The sequence below is a fragment of the Syngnathus floridae genome, chromosome 17 (assembly GCF_059516105.1).
Source record: "Syngnathus floridae isolate MCC-2025c chromosome 17, RoL_Sflo_1.0, whole genome shotgun sequence".
NCBI classification, from domain to species: Eukaryota; Metazoa; Chordata; class Actinopteri; order Syngnathiformes; family Syngnathidae; genus Syngnathus; species Syngnathus floridae.
This window is the reverse complement of record NC_142429.1, coordinates 11,725,829-11,752,176: the sequence shown is the minus strand read 5'-3', so window position 1 is coordinate 11,752,176 and position 26,348 is coordinate 11,725,829. Positions and strand designations below refer to the sequence as shown.

Sequence of the window (26,348 nt, the reverse complement as noted above, 5' to 3'; positions counted from 1 at the left end):
CCTTCCCAGTAGCCTCTGGCCGTGTCACTTGGAGGTTCCGCAAACATTTCAACCCATATTTGTTACTCAACCCGATTGGCCCTCCTCACAGAGACTGCTCCGCATGGATCTGCCCGTGGCCGACGACAACACGGTCCACTTTAATTCCACCCTCATGGCGCTGATCCGCACGGCGCTGGACATCAAGATCGCCAAGATTTCTGAAGGTGCACAATCTCGCTGACTTTCTTTGGAACATATATTGCTGTCCCAAAATGTATATTTGATGCTGATTTGATTTTTTGTAAAATGAACTCATCTAGTAACAGCTTCTTTCTTTGTCTCTTTGTGTGAATGTCCACACTTGTCCATATTTGTTTGTGTCTTTGTTGCTGTGTGTGCGTGTTTTTGTCCCAGGTGGTATTGACAAGCACCAGATGGATGCAGAGCTGAGGAAAGAGATGATGGCAATCTGGCCCAATCTCTCCCAGAAGCATCTGGACTTGCTGGTTACTCCCCATAAGTGTAAGTTGCAGTGTACAAGGGCGAGTGCACGACGTGGCCCGGCCCGGCCCGGCCGCCCCGCGTCACCGACTTGAGCGACGTTGTTTCTCGTCCACGCCACCTGAGGATCGCTTCTTTCTTCCAGTCTCTCTTCACTGCTGCACCCTCTGATACAACTGACACACAACACAACATAACACAACACAACACGGCACACAACGAACGAGGCTAGCAAGTGCAAAGCCTAAAATCAGAGGGTGCCTTTCTATAGAGCAACTCTCTATAGATGTCTTTTCACTTCCGGGCCAGTCAGAGTTGTGCATATGTAAAATACCGAATATTATGGTTCTCTTAAAAATGATCAAAAATATGAAGCTGAAGTACTCCTATTCTTGCGGTTTGTTTAATGCATGCTCTTTATCACTATGCAGTAATGCCTTGAGATGCAAGGAACAATTCTACAAAATAAAATCAAGTTGTCTTTTTAAAACGCCACTGTTGGCGGCGCAACTCATGTAGACGAGCAATACAACAAAATTCAGGCATACATTTATTCAATGGACTATGACGATTTTACTGCCTCCCAATGGTCATTAATTACATTCTTGACAACGTATTTGTTTCATATTTAAAAAAACAATTGGAGACCTTTTCTTTCCACATTACAAACATTTTATTTTTTGGGGAGGTAGGGCTGTTTTGGATTACCGGCATTCCCGTTCAATTTAAACTCTCATCTCAAGGCACCGCTGTAGTATTAACTCAAACCAAAAAAATCAAAGAGAACACATGTGGCCAAGTTTACAACTTTAAAAAGCGCACCACAAGTCTGTGATGCTGCTTCTGCTGTTTAAAAAAAAAAAAACGAAAAAAAAGATCTGCCTGTGAAAAGACATTTTGCTCAATGTCCGTGTGTGTACTGGTGTCTTTGTTGGTGTGCATGCCTCACTCACTCACCTTTCTCTACCATTTCTGGCGCTCAGGGTCCATACCAAAGGGTCTAATCTTGCAGGGTAACTTGTCATTCTCTCAGCAGCGACAGACCTGACAGTTGGCAAAATCTATGCTGCCATGATGATCATGGAGTACTACCGGCAGAGCAAGACCAAGCGCTCGCAGGCACTCCGGGACGAGCAGGTAATGCATGTTTGCCCCACTTGGACCTGTCGGGAGAGCAGCACAAAGTGGGCTCGTCTTCACACACACACACACACACACACAGGCTGGGTCTACAGTATGTGCCAAATGAAATATTGCATCAAAAAGGAAAAGAGACATGTATTATTTGCAGTCAAATCCATAAGTATTGGGACATGAATGCTCTTTTTAGCTGCTTAGAGCAAGCAAAGAGAATGGTATAAATGTCCCAATATTTATGGAATGAACTTATTGTTCAAATGGAAGCACCTCCTAGTTGTAGAAAATAACAGTGCTGCCATCTGCTGCTTAAAAGATTTCCCTTCTTTCTGTTACTTTGTTTCTAAATTCAGCACCCAATTTCTTCATCAGGCAGAAGCAGCAACTTTTTTTTCATCTTAATTCCAAGCAATCCCATGCTAATAATAAAAATAATGTGCATATACTGTACCTCCACCTATTGGTTGCATTTTTTTTGAATTGGTGTTATGGGCCTGCCTTGTGTTCTGAAGATACCTTTTCATGTGACATATTTCAATTCTAATACGTCTGAAACGTTAATCCCCCGACCTTGCACTTTTTCTGGCCAGCGTCAATCAATCCCTCCTCCTCCCTTTGACTTGTTCCCGCAACGCTGCCGTGTTACATAATGCATCGCCTGAAATTGCCTGTTATTTGTGTTTCTTTCGTTTAATGACCGAGCTACCTTGTGCAAGGCCATTAGACATTTAATCTTGGCATTGTTGGATGCCAGCAGCCCCGCACCGCACCGCACCGCACCGCACGGCACGGCACGGCTCTGGTCCTGCTTTGCTCCTTGCCATGCCCCATTTCCCTGTCGGTCTGCCTGATAGCCGGCGATGGCCGTGTCGTATATCTCACACAGAATCGAACGCCATTACTGTTTCAGCGCGTGGAACCGCCTTCCCCCAGCCAGGACGGGGCTCCGGCCCTCAACAACGCCCTCCCTCCACCTGAGACGACCGACACGATGAGCAGCCTGTGAGTCTGGATTCTGACGGAACGTTTGTGTGCGTGTGTTTGACAGTGTGTGTTTGTGTGCGACAGCCCGGTGGAAAGAGGGGTGCCGGAGAGCCACTCGTGGGTCACGGCTCGTGCTCAGGAGATGTCCCAAAAGGTCGGAAGCTGGAGTCCTGAAGATGGCCTGGGAAGCATGACCACCTCCCAGGTAAAACGCTCGCCACAATGCAGGCGAGCTCACACGCAGGTACTGCAATCCAGCGCACATCGTAAATCTCCGTTCCCTCCTGTCCAGTCCACCATTTGTTTGGAAACTCCATTTTCAATCATGAGCACCACTGTCGAACATAGTGTACCTACTAAAGTGTCCCCCACCCAAATTAGAATTCCCAAGTTGGAAATGGGAAAGCTTGCCATGATACTCATCTGATCTTCTCATTGAGTCCATAACCTCGCCCTCGCTCGCTCGGCCCGCCCCGCCCCGGCTGTTCCTTCCTCCCTGATGTCACAACATCTCCTGCTCTCCTGCTCTGTTTACAGACGGTAGAGATGAGAGAGATGGGGCAGGATGGTTACTCGGATACTGAGCACTTTCCACCAATGGAAGGCCACGGCAGGGCCGCTTCCATGCCCCGCCTACCAGGCGACAACCAAGTGAGCAGCATTGTCACCTCCCCCAACTTGTGTCTCCTTCCTCACCATCTTCTGTCTTTGCTAAACGATTGCTGTGGTTCTTAAAACATTTGGAATGGGACCGATCTTACAGATTGAATATTTTTGCCAGGATGTTCCTTCCTGGTTGTAAAAGAACCACCAGCAAGGCAAAGTGTGACCTTTCCATGTGGTCTTCTTCTCCTCTCTTCCCCTCATATCTTGCATGTGATGGTCCTTTCCATCCACCCACCCGGCACCCAGCACCCTCATTCATTTTGTGCTCTGGTTGTCAATGCACAAAACATGCACAATGTGCACACACTACGTAGTCGGACCCTTGATTGTACTAAACTTCAAGTTTTATTTGTCTTCCTTCCCGCTGAAGGTTGATGAGTTTCTCTCGTCCCCAGCTAGCATGCGCTCCGTGTGTGTGTGTGTGTCTGTGTGTGCGTGCGTGTGTATAGAGGAGTTCACCCTGCTTCTGTCCGATTGTGGTACTGTGTGTGATTGTGTGTATGTGTGGATCTTGTAAGTATATTTTATCATTGCTTTCTTTTCTTTTTCTGTGAGGGCCTATAAATGAGTGTTTTTCACCTGCTGTGTATCTTCCCTGCTGCTTGAGTGTCTAATTGGACTTCCTTTGGTGTCTTTTTTTGAGCTGGCCCACCAACGACTGTATTCCTCCCTGTCGTTATTTTTTTTCCATTGTGAATCTACTCATCTTGATCTCCCGTCTGTCTCCCCATGCTCCTGTGTTGTCCTGGTTCTGCTTCATTTGTGGCTGTGTGTGTGTGTGTGTGTTTTCTTTGTGCTCACAGAAGCGGAGGAAGGGGAAGCAGCGTGGCAGTCACCTCAGTGTATGTACCCTGTCTTCCCTGTCTTTTTGTTTTTCCCGCTCTTCTCATCTCATCCATGTCACTCTGATTTGGGCTTAAGACGCATTCCCACCAAGAAGTTCAATTTGGTTCTGTTCTGATGAGTAGGGACTTGCTTGCATTTCTGTTGGAACCATTCTTCAAAAAATATTTTTATTTTTTTTATTTTTCATTATTATTATTATTGAGTGGACCATCGGGGGGAAAAAAATGACAGTGTCGACTCCCACCCACAAATTTAATCCATGGAAAAGAGAAGAGTGTGGATTGTGTAGAATAGGTTGACCGTATGATTTGATTGGTCTTGGTTTGTGGTCACCTTGCGGGACCTAGTACACGCTACAATTCTTCTGCCCCTTTTGTGTCATTTTATTAAGTGCAAATTTGTGCAGCATGAGCTTATCTGGTGACGCTGACGAGTGATTTGAGCCTCTTGGCTGGCTGGCTGGCTGGCTGGCTGGCTGGCCGGCTGCAGATTTGTAGCACGCTGCCTCTCGTCATTAACAAGCGTGCCCGCTTCCTAACGAATGGGGTGATTGCTCTGGCGTTGTCTATGCCTCCATGCCATGAATGTTTTGTTCATTTTGAAATCTTGCATGCAAGTTTGTATTGAATGTAAGCGAGTGATGGGCGCATGCTGTGTGCCAGATGAGGAATGACGTGATTGTTGGGATTGTTGGCGTCGCTCAGATAATATGGTTCTTATCAAACGTACACTATATGGACAATATTTACTTCAACGCATTTGAAAATCATTTGTGACGATAGATTGAGAAATCCCCCCCCACCCCCCCTTCCCTTCTGTTTCCGGTTCCAGTTAGGTGACTTTGGCATCAACCACCTTTTGGGCTGAACGAGAACAATTTGTTCGCTGAGTCGCCGCCGTAAATGTTCATCTCCGTTCAGTGAAGCAGCTGACGTTGATCTGGCGCGTTATGCAACACCACTGACATAATTAATGCCGGAGCCCATTAGTGTTTGAAAACTATATTTCATTTGACCGACCTCTATTATAGTGATTAAGGAGTAGAGAATGACTGACGGATTCTGAACACAGCCCAAGTCTATTCCCCCCCCCCCCCCACCTCCTTGGAATTGTCCTTAGCAAGTGTGCCAATGCCTTTGTCCATATAGTGTACTTGACTTAGCAACTTTGTAGGCAACGTAGGCGACATTGGCTCTGTCCTGCTGTTTTGATCCACGGCAAGCCTCGATGTGCGTGCGTGCGTGCGTGCATGGCCGGAGCAAAGCACTTTCCTACTGCCTGGAATGTGCCACGTTCAGGGGATTTATTTGAAATGCGGATGGAGTAATGATGCAAGTCACACGAACCCTTTTATGGCTTTTTTAAGAACTCGGAAGCATGAAGGCATGGCCGTTTGCCATCACGTCTGACTTTCTTGCTGATTTGTTGCATTCCTTCCCAGTTTGACAACTGGCAATTTTTCAAATGATGCAAGGTGGAGGCGTTTGTGTTTAAAAATCAAACACAACATGAACACACTAAATGAGTCCAGACTTGAAATGAATCTCCCAGCACGCGTCCTTCCATGTTTCTGCCGTAGACCATCAGCGACAACAGCCCCATGAAGCGCTCGGCCTCCTCGCTAGGTCACAGCAGGTCGGGACGTGGCAGCAGAGACAAAGGAGGCCCGGATGCCTACAACGCCGAGCGCGTCATACCCGAGGAAGGTCGGCCTTCCAGGCACGGGCACAGGAGAAAAGAACGCGGTCATCGGGCCTCCGAGAGGTCGCTGAGTCGCTACGCGGAGGCTGACGCAGGTTGGAGGCGGCGTTGGCACACACCGACACACGTCGTATAACGTCTGCTCACCAATGAAATTCATGTTTTAAATCCCAATGAAAAAAGACAATGCTGGTTGGCAGTCTCGTGATTAGCATTAGCATTGGTGGCCTCACACGTGTCACGTACTAATTCTCTCCCGTGGGGTTTTGGCACAGACACCCAGTCAGGTGACCTGATGTCCAGGGACAGGGATCGGGATCGGGACAGAGACCGTGGCCGCTCCAAAGACCGCAAGCACCATCACCATCATCACCACCATCACGGTTCCGTGGACAAAGAACGTTACGTGGCAGAGCGAGGCGGCGACTACGGCCGCAAGCACTCTCGTGACAGAGAGCCCGACAGGGAACGAGAACGGGACCCGCGATGGTCGCGATCCCCCAGCGAGGGTCGCGACTGCATCACACACAGACAGGTAATTTGATGATGGCAATTTCAAATGTCAAGTGATAATCTCAGTCGGTGCATGCACAAAAATATGCAAATCCTATCATTTTACTTGTCTTGGCATATCAATTCACTGGCTAATAGGAACCAATACAAAAACTGCATCAAGGCCTTTGCAAAGAGAGTAATGTTCAATGATGATTTTTACATGTGTATAAACGTGGATGTCATTTGCAAGACTTGAGAATTACACTTGCTGCTGGCATCAGGCAAAATCAATGAACCAAGCGACAGTAACTAATAATCTCTGACATCACCAATCAGAGGCGAGCCTTACTGTCTGAGTGACGACGGATGTTTGCTCCAGCCTTTGTATTGGATCCCTATCGCACATTGTGCAGGCAGGCAGGCAAGGCAAGGCAGGGCTGCAGGCACAATGTTGTGGCTGGTGAATGGATGACGTGCAGATATCAGCTGAGTCAGCTAATAATCGATGGCAACAATACAACAAATATGCATACTTGTAGTACTGTATATTTGTTCAATTTCCTCTCCCCCACTCCCTTTTCCTCCATTCCAACATCATTTACGTTTGGTTGAAAAAAAAACAAATGTATGCACTGCAACCCTATGCATCAATATCAATGTCGAGATATATTTATTTATATTTGACTTCAGATCTCCTGTCATGCAAAGTTGCACAGTATAGGTTATAGAATAGAAATATAATACATGTACAGTACTTGCATGTCTAGCAATTTATTGTGTACCACAATGGATGTTCTAGAAATGAACCCTTTTTCCTCCTTGTTGTTTTCTCTCCTTTGCATGGCATGTCTTTTTCATCCATCTATCCATCCATCCATCCATCCATCCATCTCCATTCCTCGCACCTGTGCTTTTCTTGTGTGCGTGTCTTCTCGTGCATTTTCTTAGAATATCTCCTCTCCTCCTTCTGGCTCTTGGTCTTCCATTCTCGACTCTATGTTCCGTCGTTGAATCTGTGGTTCGTACTTTTATTTGCTTTATTTCACTTTTCGTGTAGGGCAGTAGTTCGGTCAGTGGAAGTCCTGTTCCATCAACCTCGGGGACTAGCACGCCGCGCCGAGGCCGCCGTCAGTTGCCTCAGACGCCGGCGACGCCCCGCCCCCACGTTACGTACTCCCCCGTAGTCCGTAAGGCCGTGCCCTCGCAACCGGCGGGGCGGGCTCCGGCCCCCGCGCCCCGCCGCTTATCTCCGGAGGTCCCCCAAAGTCAGGTCCCTATGGGTGGCGTTCCGCCGGCCCACCACGGCGTGCCCCGCCAGGGTCATCACCCGCCGCTCCGTTGGGCGGACGCAGACGGAGGCTCCATAGAAGGGGACGGCTGCTTTTACAACCAAAACTACGTGCCCCACCACGAAGCGCCCGGCGCTCACGAGCCGGGCGTCAACCCCCACCCGCACCCTTTGGCCGGCCACCCACTGCCACCTCCTCCCCAAGGGCAGCCACGCAACCTGCACCCCCTCCCTCCTCCCAACCCCCACCCGCTCCCCTTGCCGCCACACCCGCAGCCAAACCGTACCTCAGCGAGGACCGTCCACCACGTGCCCCCTTCTGCCAACGCCGCCACGCCCCATCAGGGCCAAGTGCAGCCGGGCGTCCAGCGCCGCCTGCCCAACGGCTACCGCTCTTCGTCACCTTCCACACATCTCCACGGACCCCAACATAGCGGGCCTCACAAGGTCCCGCCCCCAGGGGGACACCCTAGAGGACCCCGCAAGGGTCTGCATGAACCCTACTGCGAGAAGGAGCAGGACGACTGGTGCTAGCCCTCGGGGATGGGGAGGACTGACGTGGAACGTCCCGACGACGCCGGGGCAGACCGGGAACGAATCAAATGAGAATGCTCAGACACGATTGGCGATGGAGAGAGCAAAAAAAATAAATACCGAAAGAGGTACCAAACGTGCATTGATGGGACGCAAGTAGGTCAAGAGCTACAGCCACTTACAAGATGTCAAGAGTTGCAACTCAAAACAAAAAAAAGATGTTTCGTTTTTTTTTTTTTTTTGCTTCCTCAAGCTGATTTGAAATGTGTCAGCTTGAAAGGAAGCCAATCCCAAGCCCACCCAGCCACCTGTTGAATATTGATGAGTTTTATCATCTCTTTTTAAATAAGAACAAAAATGACGACGAGCCCTCCGCCTTGTACGAGGCCAGAGGCAGTGGCTACGAGAATTGGAGATGCTGGAGGGGGGGGTCGAGGATTTCGAGAACACCCTCTGCCTGGAAACAGAATACTGACGCCGACCTCCGCCATGATGAAGAAAAACAAAACGATGACGGGTTTAACCACCAAACCAGATTCTGCAGCCTTTCTTCTTCTTCTCTTACTGCAGCGGCTGCTTCTTCCGCTTCTTCTTCTTCTTCAAAACACACAAGCTTGAATCTTCTGTTGCACCCTCACACAGCTTTTCTAAGACTTGTAACCCTGTGTGATCCTGCATGAATGATAACAGAAAAAAAAAAAAAAAAAAGAAGAAGAATACTAGCAACAATGAGAATCTACTGTATGTAAGGGGGAGGGACATTTTTCTTCCTGTTGTAGCCTGTAGGGTTCCGCCCATTGGGGGTGAAATTTGGCTTTCTCTCTCTTTCTCCCCCTTTTGACGGTCTTCTCTTTGCAACCTCATATTCACTCAAAAAGGTCATAGAGAGAAGTCACGTGTCATTGTAAGTAAGAGAAAAAAGAAACAAAAAAAAAGGACTTTTTGCTTGCGTGTCTCTATGTTGTGTGCCAAATGCCTGCCACTCATACAAGATGGAAATGCACTTTTTTTCTTCTGAACTTTTCTAACAATGGTGATAATCTTACATGATAATCTGGCAAGCAGGGTAAAGTGGATTTCCGAGCTCTTCCCGGCACTCCGGAGAGATGTTGACGGACAGAAAGGTGGAGAAAGGAGAGAAACTGGTTGTTTTCTTTGACCGTAATAAAGGGAGCCCATACGTGGGATGTAACGGCCTGACAACGGGTGAGTCACTGTCTTAAATTCATTAAGGTGCCCAGAGAATTTGCGTCTTAAATAATCATTCCCAATTGAAATGAACGGAAATGCTATTAATCTGCTCCAGCCTTCCAAAATAGAACTAAAATTGCACACTCACTTTTGTTTTCCTATCATTAGCATTCAGAGCAAATCATTTTAAATACGTACATGTGTAATTCTCCTACTTTGACTTTGACGGTAAACTTTTTTCCAAATTCCCATCGTGCACTGAGGCGGTTCCACCTGTGACCTTCATGAGAGCGTCCCTCAGCCCACATACAAAAACATTTGAGCTCAATCTGCCACGACTACCAATCTGCCTTGGAGGTCACAAAGGGTCACAGGCAAGTGCTAAAAAGATGTCGCTCACGGCTTTGTTATGGTCCAAGAAAACACTTTGTATCGCTCATGTGTATATACCGAATTTCTTTCTGTGTTTCTACGTGTGCCTCCGACTAACACATTTTATAACACTGCTGTCAGCATTTTTAGCGTTCCGTGTAACTTATTTTCTGTTTGATCACATATTGACCACAGAATGCATCCCAGGAAAAAAAGGTAAAGGCAAAAAAAAAAAAAACATAAACCTATCAGTGTCTTTCCAACCTCAGCGGAATGTCACGGACAAGTATTTTTTCACAACACTTTGGAATGAGATAGCACACAAGGTATGTAGCGAATACATGTGATGAGTGTGTGTATGTGTGTGTCTGTGCGCGTGTAACACAGAGTTACAATTTTTTTCATTGGTTGCATATTTTTCTTTCTGCCTCCCAAAAAATCGTGGGTGTGTTTGTCTTTCGGTGTTTGTGCGGCACAATCCTTGACATCCCGTCTTAAGTGTGGAGAATTGTTTGGGGGGGTGGGTGGATATTTTGAAACCTTAAAAAAAAAAAAAGATGTGTGTACGTATGTGTGAGATGTCAAATTTAATGGAACGCGCAAAGCTCAGATCACTCGCTATGTTTTTTTTTCTTTTGTCTATGCTGCAGTGAAAGCCACACTAATTAACCATAGCAAGTATTCAAAGAGCAATGTAAAGCTGCAAATGAGAAGAAAATGTCTTTTTTTTTTTTTAAATAGAAATGTTTAAAGAAAAAAGTTTTAAAAATACCTAGTTCAAGAACTGCATGTGCTATGTGCATGCCACACTGTGGGTTAACAGTCATCTTCAGGACATAAAAGAAAAACAGACTAATGAATTCATAGATATTGGAAAAAAAAGATATATAAATAGATGTTTTTAAAAAAAAAAAGCAACCTTTTTTTTCTTCTATTTTTGAAAACAAAAAATATTACAAAAAAAGGACCAAAAAAAGGGGGATCAAACCACAAAAGAGACTTTGGTGAGAGGTTTTTTTTTTTCTTGTTATGGGCTCAAGGCACAACACAATGTTGAATGTTGAAGACACCACAGAATATGAAAAAAAAATGAAAAGTGCAGATCCAATGATGATAATGTGTTTTGTTGATCTTTTTCTTGTGGGGAGACGAGTAGCTATGGAAGTGCTGATCTCTCAACCACTCTGTCCTTTTCTCTCTCCTGTTCTCTCTTTCACGCTCTTATCTCTCCTGTCACTCTCGACCTGTCTCACCACGATTTCTACCAGTGCATTTTGTAATTCCAAACAGAACTCTTCCTAAAGAATAATAAAAAAAAATAACAAAAAAAAAACCTGAGAGAATGCACACTGGGTTGTCTGGGAGTCATTTCTGAGTCACATTATGTTATATACAATGTTACAATTATATGAAGGGTTTAACCCAAGGTTCGGCCCTAATATGCTTTTCATATTTACATAGTGTGTAATGGATAAATATGAAAACAATGAATTTGAATAGTTTATTTTGGATTGATTTATTGTCTCTTTATTTCAGTTTATTTTTATTTATTGTCTTATTCTTTGGCCACCAGGATATAGAGAAAAGCAGCCAGTTGAAATTGCCTGCATTCTGCAAAGCGGCCGACAGATGGCAGCGCTGACTGAGTAAGTGTAAAATCAGAAAGTAGATCACCCTTTTTTTTTTTTTTGTCGTCACTGGTACCCACCCACACATAAACATTTACCAAATAAGGGATCATGAAAATGATCATGAATAGATGGATGGGTTCCCCTCATGACTTGTCACTGTGTAGGAAAAACCAAACGTGAAGATAGAACTTGTTACAAATCTTTTATTAAGATATTCATCATTGACTCCATTTGGACACGTTCTCTTTATTTTACAGTTTGTTAATGTGCAATTACCGTCGATAATGTTGGGTCACAGTTACGGGGCTTTCACAAAGTTATTGGCACTTGGAACACAGAAAGAAGAGGTGGATCGGCGCTGCGGGGTTTAACACGGGGGTCGGGTTGGGTCGGGTTGGGTTGGGTTGGATCGGGTCGGGGGGCCAAGCCAGTACTGTACTGCCCGGGTTGGTTGTCAACGAGCAGCGCCGTTTCGGGGTGGTTGGGTGGGTGGGTGGGTAAATACTGGATATAGCTCATGCTCTGAGTGGACAACAAACAATCTACGTGTGTCTATGCATTATATACAGTATTCCTCTATACATGTATATATATTTATATATGTACCGTTGTGTGACACAAGGATGTCCATGCCATGCCACACCTTATATCACTTCAAGTGTGTAGGTCTACGCGTGAGAAACGCCGTTTGAGAAAGAAAAACGAAAAACACCTTCTCAAAGCTTCTACTCGATGCACACTAATGATGATGTCACAGAAAAGTTTGGAGTGGGCGAGGCCACGGTGGAATCTTGCACTGTGCTGACGTAAAAGACAACAGGCGAAGGAAAATAGTGCTGATTCACAGCTACTACTGCAGTGTGAGAGCCAATGAGTCATCCGTTTCAAATGGATCAGTCTGTGCCATGCTGATTTGGGACCTCGTTATTAGTCACACTTGGAAATATTCTTGGTTTAAGCAATTTGAAAAGAAGAAAAATTCAGTGCAAAACTGAAGGGCATTTTGTGATTACTTCTATAGACATTTACAATCGACAGTGACGGTATAGTGACAACTTTTAAAAGGGGATCAATATCATAACAAGTCATTGGAAAGAATTCTGCTGATCGTAAGGAATTGATTGTTGAATATTTGGAGAACCACGTTGGCGGAGCGAGTGGGGGGCCAGTGGGGGTACTGCCCCCCCTTCTAAATATACTCAGACTCCTCAGGCCAGATAATTGCCTTGCATTTATTATTTTCCAATTATTCTGAGGGAGTTGAATATCATTAAGAATAGTAACATGGGAGATTTGTAGCAGAACAAAGCTGACTGGGGGAGTTGTCTTGACTCCAGCAATTCACTATCAATTCCATATAGTCAACTAGATTCTTGGTTTTCTGCTCAAGCCAAATTCTGAGGTCATTTCAAAAGCAGACAACAAATAAATGTCAACAAAAAAAGTGACAAAAATGTAGCAAGCTAGCGAGCAATTGAAAGTTGAGTCCAAGCCTGGAAGCACAACAGTCTTCAAAAGATACTACAGAGGTAAGTGGAGTGCTTATGTGAGGTTTTGTAGTTATTTACTGCTTAATACCAAGTACTGCATCTCTGTTTTGTTTTTTTTGTAAATCTCATAACACGCATTCCTGTGGTTTCAGAAAGAATGAACAGGGTGATGCATATCCAAGTGAGGTTGAACTGGCCAGGAATGGAAAAAAGAAGTCAGCGCCGCCGCCGCCGCTGCCGCTGCCACGACGGCTTTCCTGAAGACGCAGTCTCGGTAACAAAGTCGCTCGGCAACGCAAACATTGAAGTCAGCCTTGCTGCTAAAAACGGAAACGTGTGCAGATTTGTAGGGAGGAAAGGACAAAATTCGACCGAAACAGCTCCAATTACGACACGCCACTTGTCAATAAGGTGCACAAACTGCCGGTTCTTCTCCCTAAGGTGCGAAAAAGCTCCACCCTGCCTCGTATGAACCAAATACAATCGCACAAACACACCGATTCCCCAAACACACACACACGCACCGAGAAAACCCAACTTCCGACTTCTTCGTACCTAGCAAAATTCTGCTTATTGATCTCCGTTGGAAAGGCACATTCCATAAATATCACCCCCCCCTTCACCCGTAACATGATTAGAATACAAAGTACAGTAGTCGTTTTGGGGGGCCTTAACTTCCCTGCACATCATTGTCGAAAAACAGTCAAGCCATCCAATGGCGTCTGTCTGCTTTTTAGCTCGTGAACAGAAGATGAAATGCGTCAAAAAGTAGCAGTTCCACTGCCCATTCCATCCTTCTGCACCCAAAAAACTAAAATGAGCACAAATCATGAAGGGCACCGTGATGCCGTCCGTATTCAACTCTCCGCTGCAAAAAATGAGTCGCCGCCTCTTTCTTGGACAAAACGTCGGGAATTTAAAACAATCCCCGTCCTCGCTCGCGTGTGCGTCACAGCGGGCCTTGGCACTCGTACAAATATAACTTGTCTTCTAAAAATATGACCATAACATTTTCATTAGAATCGTCTGCTCGCGGGCTCTCTGATCGCCGTTCAAGCTTGCTAAAAATATAGAAAAACAAACGGTGGGGTGGATTTATGTAACAGTGCATCGCAACAAAGATAGATTTGGTCAAAATCATTTGTGGGGAATGGAAGATGACGTTGGAGGAGGACAAAGTAGTGTTCTTTTTTTTTTTTAACATTGACTGGCAATTTGGAATACAAGTCGACATTCGCACTGGGGGGGTAAAAAAAAAATGCCATCAACGCTTACATTCAATACACACTACTAACTATGGAAAGACTTTTGAGCATTTGATAGCCTTGATATCCACTTTAAGGTCCTTGTACTAGTTGATAAAGCGTTACTAGTAAGACAGCCCAACTAGTACTTGTCGAGTAGCACAGCCGTTAAATTCGATACAGCTTTAAAGCTTCAACATGATTTCAGATCCTTGATTTACATCTTAAGGTTTGATTGGGAAGCCAAAAGTGGCAAAAAGGAGTAGCGATGTGACGAAAACAGATTTAATACCTGCACGTTAAGATGGAAATCAAGCTGTTTGAGCATTTATTCAATAGCTAATACGAGTTGAGTCTAGTCGTGTTACTAGTGCAGTACAGTAGTTACTAAGTTTAATTGCAAACCAATCGGCCAAAAGTAGTGCGCGGACTTCCAGCTGGATATGAAGGGCATGGAATCAATGCTCCAAGGGCCTTTCCGTAGCTAAGCCACTCGCTTGCCGCGCAACCTCGGGTTCTCTCGTCAACTCGTCCCACCAGCACTACTGGGAATGTATTTCATATGCAACAATCTATGTGCTTACACACCTTAAAAGGAGAAAGAGAGGCGCCCTCGGACGCTCTCCCTCCTCTCCAGAAGCGCCGTTATAGAGTCAGAAAAGAAAAGCAAAAGTCGTTTCTATGTCCGGGTTACAGCCGTAGCGGTGGCGTATCGACAGTCACGTGTGACAGTGAGGAGGTGAGCGCGAGCGGCTGGCCCGGCGCGCTCAAAATAACGCGCCCACGTCCCCGCTCACGCCCGGGAGCGATTCACCTGAAGAGCCGCCCGACTCGGCCCCGGCCGAGGCTTCCAGGGAGGCGGGGTCGAAGGCCGGCTCGGCGCCCAGGGTGTCGTCCTCGGCTTTGACGCCGTCGGAGAGGAAGGCGGAGTAGGCGTCGCTCTCGGCGATGAGCAGCTTGAGCTTGGGGATCCAGCTCTTGCGCACCACTCGCCGGGCGTTGGTGCACATGTCGGCGGCGATGGCGTTCATCTCGCTCTCTTTGAAGCTGGTGGCAAAGTTCTGGCAGTAAACTGAGGCCAGGAAGAGAAACGCCACGTTAGCCTGGCCACCAGCGGGAATGGCACATTTCAAATTGCCCGCTCACATTTAACTGCGTGCAGCACTCGGTTGTCCAGGGGCTTGCGGCTGGGGTCGTTGGTGGAAGAGCGAATACCGGTCCCGCAACTGTTGGCCAGCGTATTCCTACATTTCAAAAAAGAAGGGTTTCCATCCACACGATTGATTCAAGCATGAAAAGAAAGCGGCGGGGACCCACCTGTCGAAGAAGGCGGCCAGCAGCCTCCTCAGCAGCACTTTGTGTCTGGTCCCTGCACTCACGTGACAGTTCATCAGCTGGGCCCGGGAAATAAAGACAGAGGTACCTGGCGACACACAAAATTCATTCTTTTTTTCTTCTCTATCTGAAGATTGCAGGTGCGGATGGATGCCAACTGTTCATTCCCGCTTACCTGAGACCAGCTCGAGTTTCTCAGCAGGATCTCCCTCTTCGTAGAGTTTGGGATGACAGCGGTTGCCGATCTGAGCGATCAGCTCCGCCGGGAGACAAGTGAGGTCTCGGCCGCGCATACGCCCCCGCGTCTCCGTGTGGTCGGGGAGCGCCTCCACCCGCTCGCCTGCGGCTGAGGAAAGGTGAAAGGTCAGAGAGGGCGGCGCGCACACGGCACGTTGCGGCGCGGCGTGGCGTTTACACACATTTACCTGCAGCTCCCATGTTGAGCATGCTGTACATGGTGTACATGTTGCAGATTTGCCTGTACTGCTCTTCGGCGCAGTCCTCCGCGCCTTCTTCCTCCTCTTCATCGTCGTGGTAGCTGATGGGCGAGTCACTAGCATAGGTGCTCAGGGTGCCCGGGCTGGCGCCCTCGGACACGCCCGCTCCGGACGCGGAGGTGCCGTTGGTGCCCGCGCTGGGCACCATGGTGGCCGTGGCGCCCATCCCCATGGCCAGCCCGAGCGCTCCGGGGCTCTGGATGGCGCTGCCTCGCACCGCCTCCTGGGAATAACGCGCCGCCTTTCTGGCGCCCCCCCCTGCCCCGGAGCCGCCTCCGCCGCCGTCACGGCTGCTGCCACCTTCCCACAACCGCTTGGCCACAGGAGTGCAGAGCACGGAATGAGCGGCGGTGGCGGCGGCGGCTTCCGGTTGGCTGGCAGGCTGCTCCGTCTTCACCCGCGACACTAACGGGAGAGGCGTTAAGCAGGCGGTGGGCCGGGCTGCACCGCTACCCGTCTGCGTGACGGGGCTCTGAGGCTCAGATGGCGGAGCCTCCTCGGCATTTAGTCCCTGGGAGTCGCAACTGGGGGAGGAGACCTGAAGATGAACGTAAACACAAATTCTGTAAGCATAAAGTGGGTGCATAAAACACACAGCAACTTTGTTTTTTTTTACCTTGAGGAAGAATTCGGTGCCTTTTTCCATGATCTGTTGGATCTGCAGGAAGCCAGCAGTGTACATGAGGAGGAACTGATCGCCCACCGTCATGCTCAGACGGCCCGTGTAGCAGAAGGCCAAAATCTGTTGGAAGCTCTGGGGCTGCACGGCCGGTGGAAGCTCCACCACCGTGGGGCTGGCCTCGTTGCCGCTACCGCCGCCGTTGCTGAAAAGGTCCCGGAAGTAAGAACTGCTCGCAGCCAAGACAGCACGGTGAGCCTGTTAACAAAAAAAAGGAGTCTGGTCAGATTTGACGTAACGTATTGTATAAAGTCATAGTAATACAGAATGCAAACAAAGGGTTAATAATAAATCAATATTAGTCCAACGCTAATTGTGAAGTGGTTGGGAACTTTTGGATGAAATTGCACAGGCGTACCTTGAAGGCATGCCCCTTTACCACCACAGAGACATCACAGTAGAGGCCCTGCAGACGCTGCTCGTTCAAACACTCTAAAACGTTGTTGCCAAAGTTTGGGATCGCCATCTGGAGGGTCTGGGCCATGGTGCGCCAATGCACACCAACAAAGGCTCTGTTTGGGTGGGAAGAGACACCGAAATAGACATCAATGCATACAAGAGCCACCTTTAATGCGCATTGCTTGTCCTCATATTTGGACAAACTGAGGTCATTCTGGAACATATTTGTGATCCACTGAGCCTCATTTGCGATTTGGCGCACACGGTTCTTCACACAGTCCTATGGAAGACGGTTCACGGAATGACGATATTTGTTGAAGATTTGGCGGATAATCTGCATTCCATTAATCCTATACGTCACGTCGGCTTCTCAGGAGCCCGTCACAGCCGGAGCTCTATGAAAGCCTGTTTTATGTTCTGTCTTCTATGAGCCATAAAATCCAGTGTCCTTAGATAACTGGGTCATGTGCTGTTATTCTCTGCATGCGTGCGGCGACGGCGGCGGCGGCGACGACAAAGCGCCGCACATAGCATGAGTCTATTCGCTGTACACCAAACGCCCAAAAGCAAATATCTTGCACTGCAACCTTTCAAATCCACTGCAGGCAGGCCACTCAGCAGATAGACATTTAAGGGTGGGAGCGAAAATTTTGCCCAAACCATTCCTTGACTTTTGATGTCAAAAGCAAACAAAATGCATGGATGGCAGGAGTGACCAGAGAGAGGGCTGCTGAGAGCAGCCCCATCATATCCAAAGCCTTTCATTTGGGACTTAGCCAAGCTCCAGGGTAAAGAGAAATGCTCTCTTTGTCTCACTCCAGCTCCCTCTCCCTCATACTAAAACACAGATGCGCACACACCAACTCAAACAAACCCACAAAAGGCACACACTGACTCGCACACAGACAATACAGCTTGTTTACGGATTGGCGAGCCGCAGTGAGCACACATGCTTGCACATGAAGACACACAAACACAGGCTTTGGGGAGGAGAAGGGGGGGGCGGAGAGGGGGGGGGGGGTGCACACACAGTTTGCTCTGACAGTGAAAGAGATGTGACGGAGTGTGCATGCGTCTTCATGCACCAAGGAGGGGCAAACGAGTCTTGAAGCGAATCGAGGGATCATCCCAGGTCGCAAAACCAAGTCAAATGAAAACGTTCAAGCGGCCTTACTAGGAAAAGTGGGGCAACGAAGCACGCTTAAAACCTTTCCATCACGTCTGCTAAATGACTTGCATGCTTTTTTCCAAGCAGGCCTTTTGTAAGGGCTTATAAACCGAAGCAGCCTTTTTTTTCTTCCGACTGCTGGACTGTCATTGCTGCAGCTGGCACACGATGCTGACTTTCTGCAGACATTTCCTGGTTCATCAACTTATTGCAGACGTTATACGCCTGCATTCAAAAGCGCCTATGATTGTTATTATTATTACTACTGAGACATTGTGCACAAGCATCCGCGCTGATGTATGTTACCCGAAAGGGCTGCCGGGTAAACAGGGGCACGCGAGGACTCCGCACGGTGCCAGTCTACCAGCCGGCCGGCCGGCCGGCCGGGGTCTCTCGACTGTCGGCTGGCACCGGAGGCGACGCGAGGGAGGCGGCACGGGCTGGCAGGCAGCGAGTTCCCGGCCGGCGAGTGCCAGGTTGTCCCGGACGTGCGGTGAAATTGCACGCCTGTGACCGCAAAAGACCCTCGCTCGCGAATGACGAATTCGTCGCGCCAGTCTCGTGGGACTGACTGCAAGAGACGTTGATCGTCCTCTCCGCTCCGCTCGGCTCCGCAGCGGGCCTGGAGAGGTAGCTAACGGCTAAAGCTAACTGTTAAATATTTTGGGCGGACCATCCACGGCGTGCACAGTCAATCCACCAAAATGTCAAACATTTCCACGACGGTGCAGAGTCGGAAAGACATGCAGGCGACTTACTGTCAACGCGGACGAGGTTGCTCGGCTGCGACGTCGCTTCTCATGCACCCAAACGTGGCTTATTTAAATATTTTGGTGATGGGGGAAATCGCTCCCCCTGCCAGTCTCCATTCTACCGACATCAACAGGTCATCCCGGGACACGCAGCAGCTGAGTGCGAGCCAGACGGAACCAGTGCGGCAGCGAGCGGGGGTGGGGGAGGGACGGACGGACGGACGGCGCACAACAACGAGCGATTCTTCCTTCCCCAAGTGGCGACCGCCAACCCGACCGCCCGCTAGCGAGGGCTCTCTTGGCGCACACCTGAGCGCCGCCGCATTTTTGGCGTGATTGTGACAAAGAGCTGCATGGCGCAGGGCAGGGATTTGTCCGCCTCGCTTTGTGCGGCTGGGGGGAGTCGCAGACAATCTGGACTCGTCCCCTACTTTCCCCCGAACTTTAAATGTCCCGTATCAGCCGGATTCTTCATCGTCATCATCGTCAGCAACCTTGACGTGAAGCGCAGACTGGCCCTTCCCACACTTGGCACCCCCTCCCATCCCCGCCATCCATCCTTCTTGGCTCCCTCCTCCTCCTCTTCCCCCTCCTCTTCTTCCGTCGCGCCGCCGCCGCTGGATCCTGAGACGACCCCCTCCGCCTCCTACCTTGCACGCGAGACCCTCGCTCGCCCCCCTTCGATTGGAAGTGGAGCGATTGTCGAGATCCCCTGTGACTGCGGAACACCGATGGCGCAGAGTTCGAGAAGACTTGCGCCTCGTTCCATCGCATGACTGCCAAGCCAGAAGACTCACGAGCATGCTGGCCCATCCCGAGCAAAATTCCATTCTGGGAGACCTCTATTTTCATGCCTGCCAATAATCACAATTGTAGCATCTGTTTGTGTAATTAAAGATCAAACTGTTGACACGAGCAGAAGCTCAATGCTGCCCACTCCACCAAAACAGGCCCATCTACTCCCGTTATCAATCAGAGTTTGCAAAAGTACTCCAACTGCTTAAAGGGGAAATCAAGTCAAAAAATGTTTGAACAAAATTGTGTTCCATGCGCCTCCACTCTTCTAAACATAGCATTTTGTTTAATATTGCATTTGTAGAATATGAATTAAGATGACAAATGGACCTGTTTTTATCTATCTCAGGGGAAAGCCATTTTGTCCTGCACCGCCACTGGCTATCGACTGAGAAAGACACATCAGTCCCAAAGGGCTCAGCCTGCAAGTGACACAAGACCAAACCCAGAAAACAGGTCAGCCAAGTTACCCATATGTGTGTACATACAGATTGGTAAAGTGGAAGTGCAGTACCCATTGAAATCCTGTACTGTACAGACTCTGAAATGAGTCCACATTTCAAATAGTTTTGAAAATAGTGTGATAAACATGCCCCTTTTGCAGATTTTTTAAAAATGTCTTGTGATGTATCAATTTTCTTTTTTTGCATGAGCCCACTAAAGTCCTCTGTGTGCAGACACAGTATGTACACTAGAGGGTGCCAACCGTTTTCAAACTGGTTAACTTGAGAAAGCAGAGCCACTCATGTTGGTCACCAGACATTTGCAGAACCTTTCTCCACCCAACAAACCCATGCATGGGTTTCCTTGTTTGACATTGACACCAAAAGACGGCCGATCAAGAGTTGCCATTATTTCAAGTATGCCCATAGCCAGTCTGGGGAGGCCTGCTGGGCCCGATGCCATGCTTCCTTCCCAATTGCCGGCCCCTTGGCACTTGGGTTGGCATCCGTGTGCTGTGTCCACATCCCAGCAACAGCGTCAGTGATTTGGGCTGGCTCCCTCAGGTCCCCGGCCAATCATACACAGACAGAGGCAAATCATTCCAGAGGTAGCCAATCGTGAAGCTAGATGTGCAGAGTGTCATCCCTCCCTGATGGAAATTCCTTCAACCCACCGTATACACAAAACGCAGACGTTGTATACATAGTGGGAGTGTGCACACAGTGGTGTGCGTGATGGAAAGAAGAGAGAAAACAACAATCTGGAGTTTCAAGTGAATGATTTTCTTTCTACTCCAGAGCAGAACCGGTTGAGGCCTTCCATTATTTTCTCCAGTGCGTCTCAAGTGATTCCTTTCTCATGAAGTGTTGAAGCGCCAGTGCAGCAGCGCCAGTTTTGGCTCCCTCTGGCGGGCACTTTGAATAACTGCATTTTTTTTCTTCTTTTCGATTTTTAAAATGACCGTATGAGTCATATCAATTGTAATTTCGGATGTTTACTCATTGAAAAATAGGAAAGCAAAATTCGATACACAAAACTTGGTTAAGATCAACAATAAAAGTAATGATACAGTCCTAAAACACTGAGATATTTAATTAGTCAGCAATCAACAACCATCTCTATTGTTCTGCTACGTGACAGTGGTTTCCTATATTATGCGCATACTGTACATATGTGACCGGGATCAATGCCGTTATGTAAAAAGATCTAAAAGTGATTTCAGGATTTATCAGTCTGTAAATCCTAATCTAAATTGCTGACTTGGGTTGGAGTCTTCTTATCTGCCATTTTAATATTACATGTTATGGAACATTTTTTTTAATAAATGTAATTGTTTTGGAACATATTTTTTATGTTATAATAAATGTAAAAAAACACATGTGAATGTACACTGTATATATATTGCACATCATTAATCTCATGTTTATATTGCAGACTAAATCTGCAGACTTAATCCATGCGAGCCTTCATCCCTCCTCTTTGACATACACTGGTGATGACCAGTGATGACATTTTACACTCGTGTACAAACGCCCACACTGGCCATAGATAATAGGTGCCATAGCGCTTCCTTCATCAATTCCTTGAGCTTTCTTAACAAAAAGCAAGCGGCCAGGATGAGTCTGAAACAAGCCTGCATCTTCCTCAGAGGCGGCAAACAGAGACAAGTAAGTCATGCGGATTTGATTTATTCTGACTTTGCCACAAAATGATTTTTTTCATGCAAATTCAGAAGCTGCTGTTGTAAAAAAAAAAAAAAACATGATCACGTTTTGATCTCAGTGTAATAGTTTGGGCTGATATTATTTGATATAATTAATGAATGATGAATTTACTCAGTGGAAGATTTTTTTTACAAGTAATCATTATGCATCATAAATCCAAGATATAAAAGTAAACTGTTGCTCTTTGTGTCCATCCTTACTTTTTCAGAGATCTCTGACTCCTGATGAGGTAGAAGGTAATTCGATGGTGACCTCCCCCCTCTCCCCCTCCCCTCCCCTCCCCTCCCCTGGACATTTTAGATTAGTCGGCAACTTTGAACCTTTCTCTCATGCTCTCTAGAGTTACGTGTGGCTTTTGTGGAGTTTGACAAAGATAAAGACGGCTTCATCAGCTGCAAAGATTTGGGCAACCTGATGAGGACAATGGGTTACATGCCAACGGAAATGGAGTTGATAGAATTAAGCCAAAACATCAACATGAATTGTAAGTTAACACTAATCACGCTCCGGAAATCACTTTGCAATGATAATAAAAAGATGTTTCATATATTTGTGTCATGACAGTGGGCGGGCGTGTGGACCTGGAGGACTTTGTGGAAATAATGACCCCCAAGCTCCTGGCTGAAACGGCAGGCATGATTGGCCTAAAAGAACTTAAAGAAGCTTTCAGAGAGGTGAGCTCACATTTTGTGTTGTCGGTCCGTTTGAATGTCTAAAGACCTTTTCCTCTTCCAGTTTGATATCGACGGCGATGGTTCCATCACGTCCGACGAGCTGAGGAACGCCATGCTCAAGTTGCTGGGTGAGCAAGCCAGCAAAAAAGAAATTGACGCCGTGGTGAACGAAGTGGACAACAATGGGGATGGGACTGTTGACTTTGAGGGTGAGAAATAGCATGATGCAAAAACACATACAGAGCATAAATTCAAAAAATAATCATCCAAATTCTGTCATTCTAGAATTTGTACAAATGATGTCACAGAAGTGAAGACAACAAACAAGTGCGGATTCATTTTTTCCCCCCTTTAGCCTGCTTCCTTTCCCCTCATGTGCTGAATCATTTTTATATGTACATCAATTTAAAAGAAAAAGTGTAAATATATCAAAATATATTTATATACAGACTTTTAAGGGAGGACAACATCAAGTTTCTAATGAGAAAAAGTCCAAATACGTATTTGATTAATTTTGGGGTCTTACACTGAAAAAAAAAAGTAAAATTAATGCATGATGCTTTTGATGCCAAAAAAACCTCCCTTTTGATCCTGTTGTGTAATCATCGAGATCATATAGAAGCAATTGAATGAATATTTTTCCATTGAAAGGTGAAAATGAAGCATTCCCATTTGCGATCATGTCTCACAATATACATATAAAGTATGTGAGGAATAATCTGTCACTCAGGCCGAGATTAGATCTGGCTGCGTTGCGTGCGTAATCCTCAGACTGGGACCCCTGACATGAACAGATGGCAGATAAGACAAAATAACCTCACTAATTCTCAAACACTGCCTGTCAAATGTAACCAAAAAGAAGGTTTAATCGTTTCAAAATATGGAGATATCTCTTTTATGTTCTTATTATGTTTGTCAGCCATGTAAATAAAACCAAAATCCAAAAAGCATACATTTTGTTCTACACTTCAAATCACTTGATGATTCAAATAGATTTAGTACATCCATTTGCTAGCGTATTTGAATAAAAATGAGTCACAAAAAAAATGGGGACCGGAAAGGCAGCCTTCCAAAAAGCAATTGAAATATATTTTCAGTTTCCTGCTAAACTTATTCAACTCGAAAAGCCATGCAAATGAGTTGACCGATCCATCATTTAAACATCCTCTAGTCCATTGTGGCATTTATATTTCATTTTATTTTCCACAACATGTTGCCTTGATGCATGCAGTCAAGTTTGTGAGAAGATTACATAACGTGAGTGAAAGAACTTGGATGCATATTTCCATGCAGCATGATTTTTCAAGGCACAAAAAAAAGGCACTGCTCAGACATCAGGACTGAACATGAAGTCCAACGCTTGTCTCTCGGCCGCGGCCACATTGGGATGCCACACGTCCACGCTGAGAATGACTCGGGGTCCGGCATCTGGGGGCCCTTGAAAATACATAAGATGAGAGAACGTTATTGCGTTGCTATTTTATTCTAAGGTTGACAATTTGTTGGCATCAGCAACCTTTGTGTGCCGCTGTGTGAAGGAAGGAGTCATCTATCAGCAGGCAGTGTCCCTCAGACCAGCATTGAGGCTCCCCTCCCACCACTAGCTCACACAGAGGGGGCGTTTGCAGACCTGCAAGAGTTACGGGCTCCAAAATGATTTGAAAGCCACCCTGTCTCTTTTAAAGGCAAGAGGATTAGAAAACAGCTGGGTAGCAGCACAAAATGGGCTAAGTAGAAATGGACCTAAACAACCATTTAGCAGCGGTTGGGCTATCCCATTAGGACTTTTTTCTCTTTTTTAATATTTCAACAATGACATGCAGCATGTCATAAAATAAATGTAATAACAAATAATGACAATAAAATCATAATAAAAGAATAAAATAATATTTAAAAAAGAATAACAATACTTTATTTTTTAAAAATCTTTAGAAAATAATAAAATAATACAAATAATAACAAAAACGGAGCCACAACATGTCAGCTTATTCATCACGATTGTTATGTAAGTTCCAAAAAGTCTTCCAGACACTATTAAGTGAACTTTCCATTCCCTTGCGCCTCATTTATTTACCGACCTAGATGACAGCGCAGCCGCGTATTAGTCGGTCCATATGAGCTCCCCAGAGCGGCACCGGGCCCCAGCAACCAAAATCCGGCCGATCCCAAGGAGTTGCTGCTTATGAACGTGCGCAGGGACAGAAGAGTCCGGTAGGTCCAAGGACAGGCGCGACAATTGGCCGTCACGTACACGCCTGCGCTGTAGAGCGGAAACACGGCCTGGCCCTGAAAGGGGACGACACGTGCCTTTATTGCTCTTCTCCTGACGCTTGGCTCTAGTTTTGTACCTTTGCTCCCATGGTCCAGCCCAATTTGGAGTCAATGCCTCTCTGGTAAACCGCCTGGAACTCAGCCAGGATGACCGTGTAGTTGGCTTCCAAGACTTCAATATCGTGGCGATGAGCATCCCGTGGAAAAAAGGGAACGCTTGGGACGTCAGGCAGGAAGAAGAGGTGCGGCTTCTGGATCGCCGAGTGCTCGTTTAATTTGATCTAAAGAGAGGGCGGGGAGCAAATCGGAGGTTCAAATATATGATGGAAAAAGAAATGACATCGCTCGAGCCCGAACCTGCTTCCGAAGGCCTTTGTGAATGCGGCCCATTCCCACCCAGCTGTAGCGTTTGGCGTATTCCTGCAGGGCGGAGTAAAGTTTCTTGGCCTGTGCAGAAGCCTGCGCCGGGAACAAGGAGTGGCTCAGGACTGGTGCGAGGTAGCCTTGCCCCAGCTCCTCGTCCTCTTCTGTTTCCATGCTTATGAAGCGGTGCTTTTGATCACCCCTGAACAGCTTGGACTGCGATTTATACTTTGCTCCTGCACAGCTTCCCCCGAGAGACATTGCGGATCTTCTCGAGCTGATTTTCCCCCCGTGCGCGTGACCCGCCATCGGGAGGTCCGAGCCGATCCGATAACAGTGCCACAAGAACAAGAACGCCAGCGTCCACAAAAGGCCGCAGAGTGAGTGGACGCCCAGCTCAACGTAAGGAGGCAAGGGCAGCATGTCCAAGGACCAGTGCATCTTTACCATTGGGCGCCAAAATACTGAAATAGAAACAGATTAAGAGATTAAGGGGATATATTGATATGAGGAAAGACGGACTGAACCAACCACCTAAAGGAAAAAATCATTTATTTACAAAATGGAGGGATAACTGTTGGGTCAGTGTAAAACGCTAATCTGCTGTTGACCAACAAGCAAAGCCTGAAGGCACCCTTGGCCTGGCCTGCTTTCAGACAGCCTTATTCACTTATTTTCTTTATTTAATCCCCTTCTGGCTCTTGCCTGGCATGACTTCATCCAAGTTAGGTCACTCTTTGATGACCCACACTGACCTTTTGTTCTAGTTGCTTGTGCAGGATCTTACTGGCGAGGTCTTGAATTTGTTTCAGTCAATTGGCAAGCCCTTAACTATTAACGTAATGGCTTTATGGGGGGCCCAAGCATTTGGGGGGCTCTGAGGGGTCATTTGGAACATGCACACATCACACATATAAAAATTGTGGCGATTGTTTCAAGTCCAGCTCTCTCTCCATCACCCACCACCTCCCTCCGTTCATATTTAACGTCCGCAATTTTCAACGGCGCAAACGTCCACCCACATCACAAGGTGCGCATTTGACAAATGACACAAAATTCACATCTTATTACCTTGATAGACCGTGGCGAGATGTGTCACAAGCACGTACGCACACGCCTCTGCACCGTGCAAGCTAGATGGTTCCTCTCGAGCTGTTTTTTTTTTTTTTTTTTTTTTTTTTTTTT

General features: G+C 47.0%; 4 protein-coding genes across 23 annotated transcripts in view; 2 read left to right on the top strand and 2 right to left on the bottom strand.

Moving 5' to 3' along the window:
• Positions 1-13,109, top strand: part of cacna1aa (calcium voltage-gated channel subunit alpha1 Aa) — a 43,275-nt gene extending 30,166 nt beyond the window's left edge. For 7 of the 18 annotated variants that reach the window (XM_088356715.1, XM_088356709.1, XM_088356708.1 and 4 more), the window contains 10 exons: positions 92-206; positions 397-504; positions 1,517-1,620; positions 2,507-2,622; positions 2,689-2,809; positions 3,142-3,255; positions 4,074-4,112; positions 5,696-5,912; positions 6,093-6,352; positions 7,370-11,044. In XM_088356715.1, the coding sequence (XP_088212841.1) occupies positions 92-206; positions 397-504; positions 1,517-1,620; positions 2,507-2,622; positions 2,689-2,809; positions 3,142-3,255; positions 4,074-4,112; positions 5,696-5,912; positions 6,093-6,352; positions 7,370-8,134 (1,959 nt within the window). In that variant the 3' untranslated portion in view covers positions 8,135-11,044. Of the gene's footprint in view, positions 1-91; positions 207-396; positions 505-1,516; positions 1,621-2,506; positions 2,623-2,688; positions 2,810-3,141; positions 3,256-4,073; positions 4,113-5,695; positions 5,913-6,092; positions 6,353-7,260; positions 11,045-11,270; positions 11,344-12,970 lie in introns of those variants that run through there. The other 11 variants (XM_088356711.1, XM_088356725.1, XM_088356710.1 and 8 more) reach the window with 7 other exon arrangements.
• On the bottom strand, positions 11,517-19,396 carry nacc1a (nucleus accumbens associated 1, BEN and BTB (POZ) domain containing a). Of its 2 annotated transcripts, none has more exons than XM_088356738.1 (8): positions 18,899-19,396; positions 16,932-17,085; positions 16,511-16,771; positions 15,817-16,432; positions 15,573-15,743; positions 15,380-15,485; positions 15,209-15,306; positions 11,517-15,134 (listed from the first exon to the last, which is right to left on the bottom strand). In XM_088356738.1, exons 2-8 carry the CDS (start codon positions 17,055-17,057, stop codon positions 14,830-14,832), a joined length of 1,683 nt encoding a protein of 560 aa, XP_088212864.1. In that variant the 5' UTR covers positions 17,058-17,085; positions 18,899-19,396; the 3' UTR covers positions 11,517-14,829. The 2 variants fall into 2 exon arrangements, with proteins under 2 accessions (XP_088212864.1, XP_088212865.1); XM_088356739.1 differs by having other exon boundaries at positions 15,823-16,432; positions 18,899-19,393.
• cabp5b (calcium binding protein 5b) lies at positions 15,526-23,481 on the top strand. Of its 2 annotated transcripts, XM_088356747.1 has the most exons (10): positions 15,526-15,760; positions 15,870-16,459; positions 16,559-16,765; positions 20,037-20,143; positions 21,566-21,798; positions 22,064-22,091; positions 22,196-22,339; positions 22,420-22,529; positions 22,591-22,738; positions 22,815-23,481. In XM_088356747.1, exons 5-10 carry the CDS (start codon positions 21,637-21,639, stop codon positions 22,841-22,843), a joined length of 621 nt encoding a protein of 206 aa, XP_088212873.1. In that variant the 5' UTR covers positions 15,526-15,760; positions 15,870-16,459; positions 16,559-16,765; positions 20,037-20,143; positions 21,566-21,636; the 3' UTR covers positions 22,844-23,481. The 2 variants fall into 2 exon arrangements, with proteins under 2 accessions (XP_088212873.1, XP_088212875.1); XM_088356749.1 differs by lacking the exons at positions 15,526-15,760; positions 15,870-16,459; positions 16,559-16,765 and adding an exon at positions 18,489-18,770.
• On the bottom strand, positions 23,481-26,333 carry asphd1 (aspartate beta-hydroxylase domain containing 1). Its single transcript, XM_088356740.1, has 6 exons — positions 26,235-26,333; positions 25,158-25,627; positions 24,878-25,081; positions 24,608-24,815; positions 24,046-24,159; positions 23,481-23,966 (listed from the first exon to the last, which is right to left on the bottom strand). Exons 2-6 carry the CDS (start codon positions 25,611-25,613, stop codon positions 23,857-23,859), a joined length of 1,092 nt encoding a protein of 363 aa, XP_088212866.1. The 5' UTR covers positions 25,614-25,627; positions 26,235-26,333; the 3' UTR covers positions 23,481-23,856.
• Between the last annotated feature and the right edge of the window lie 15 nt (positions 26,334-26,348).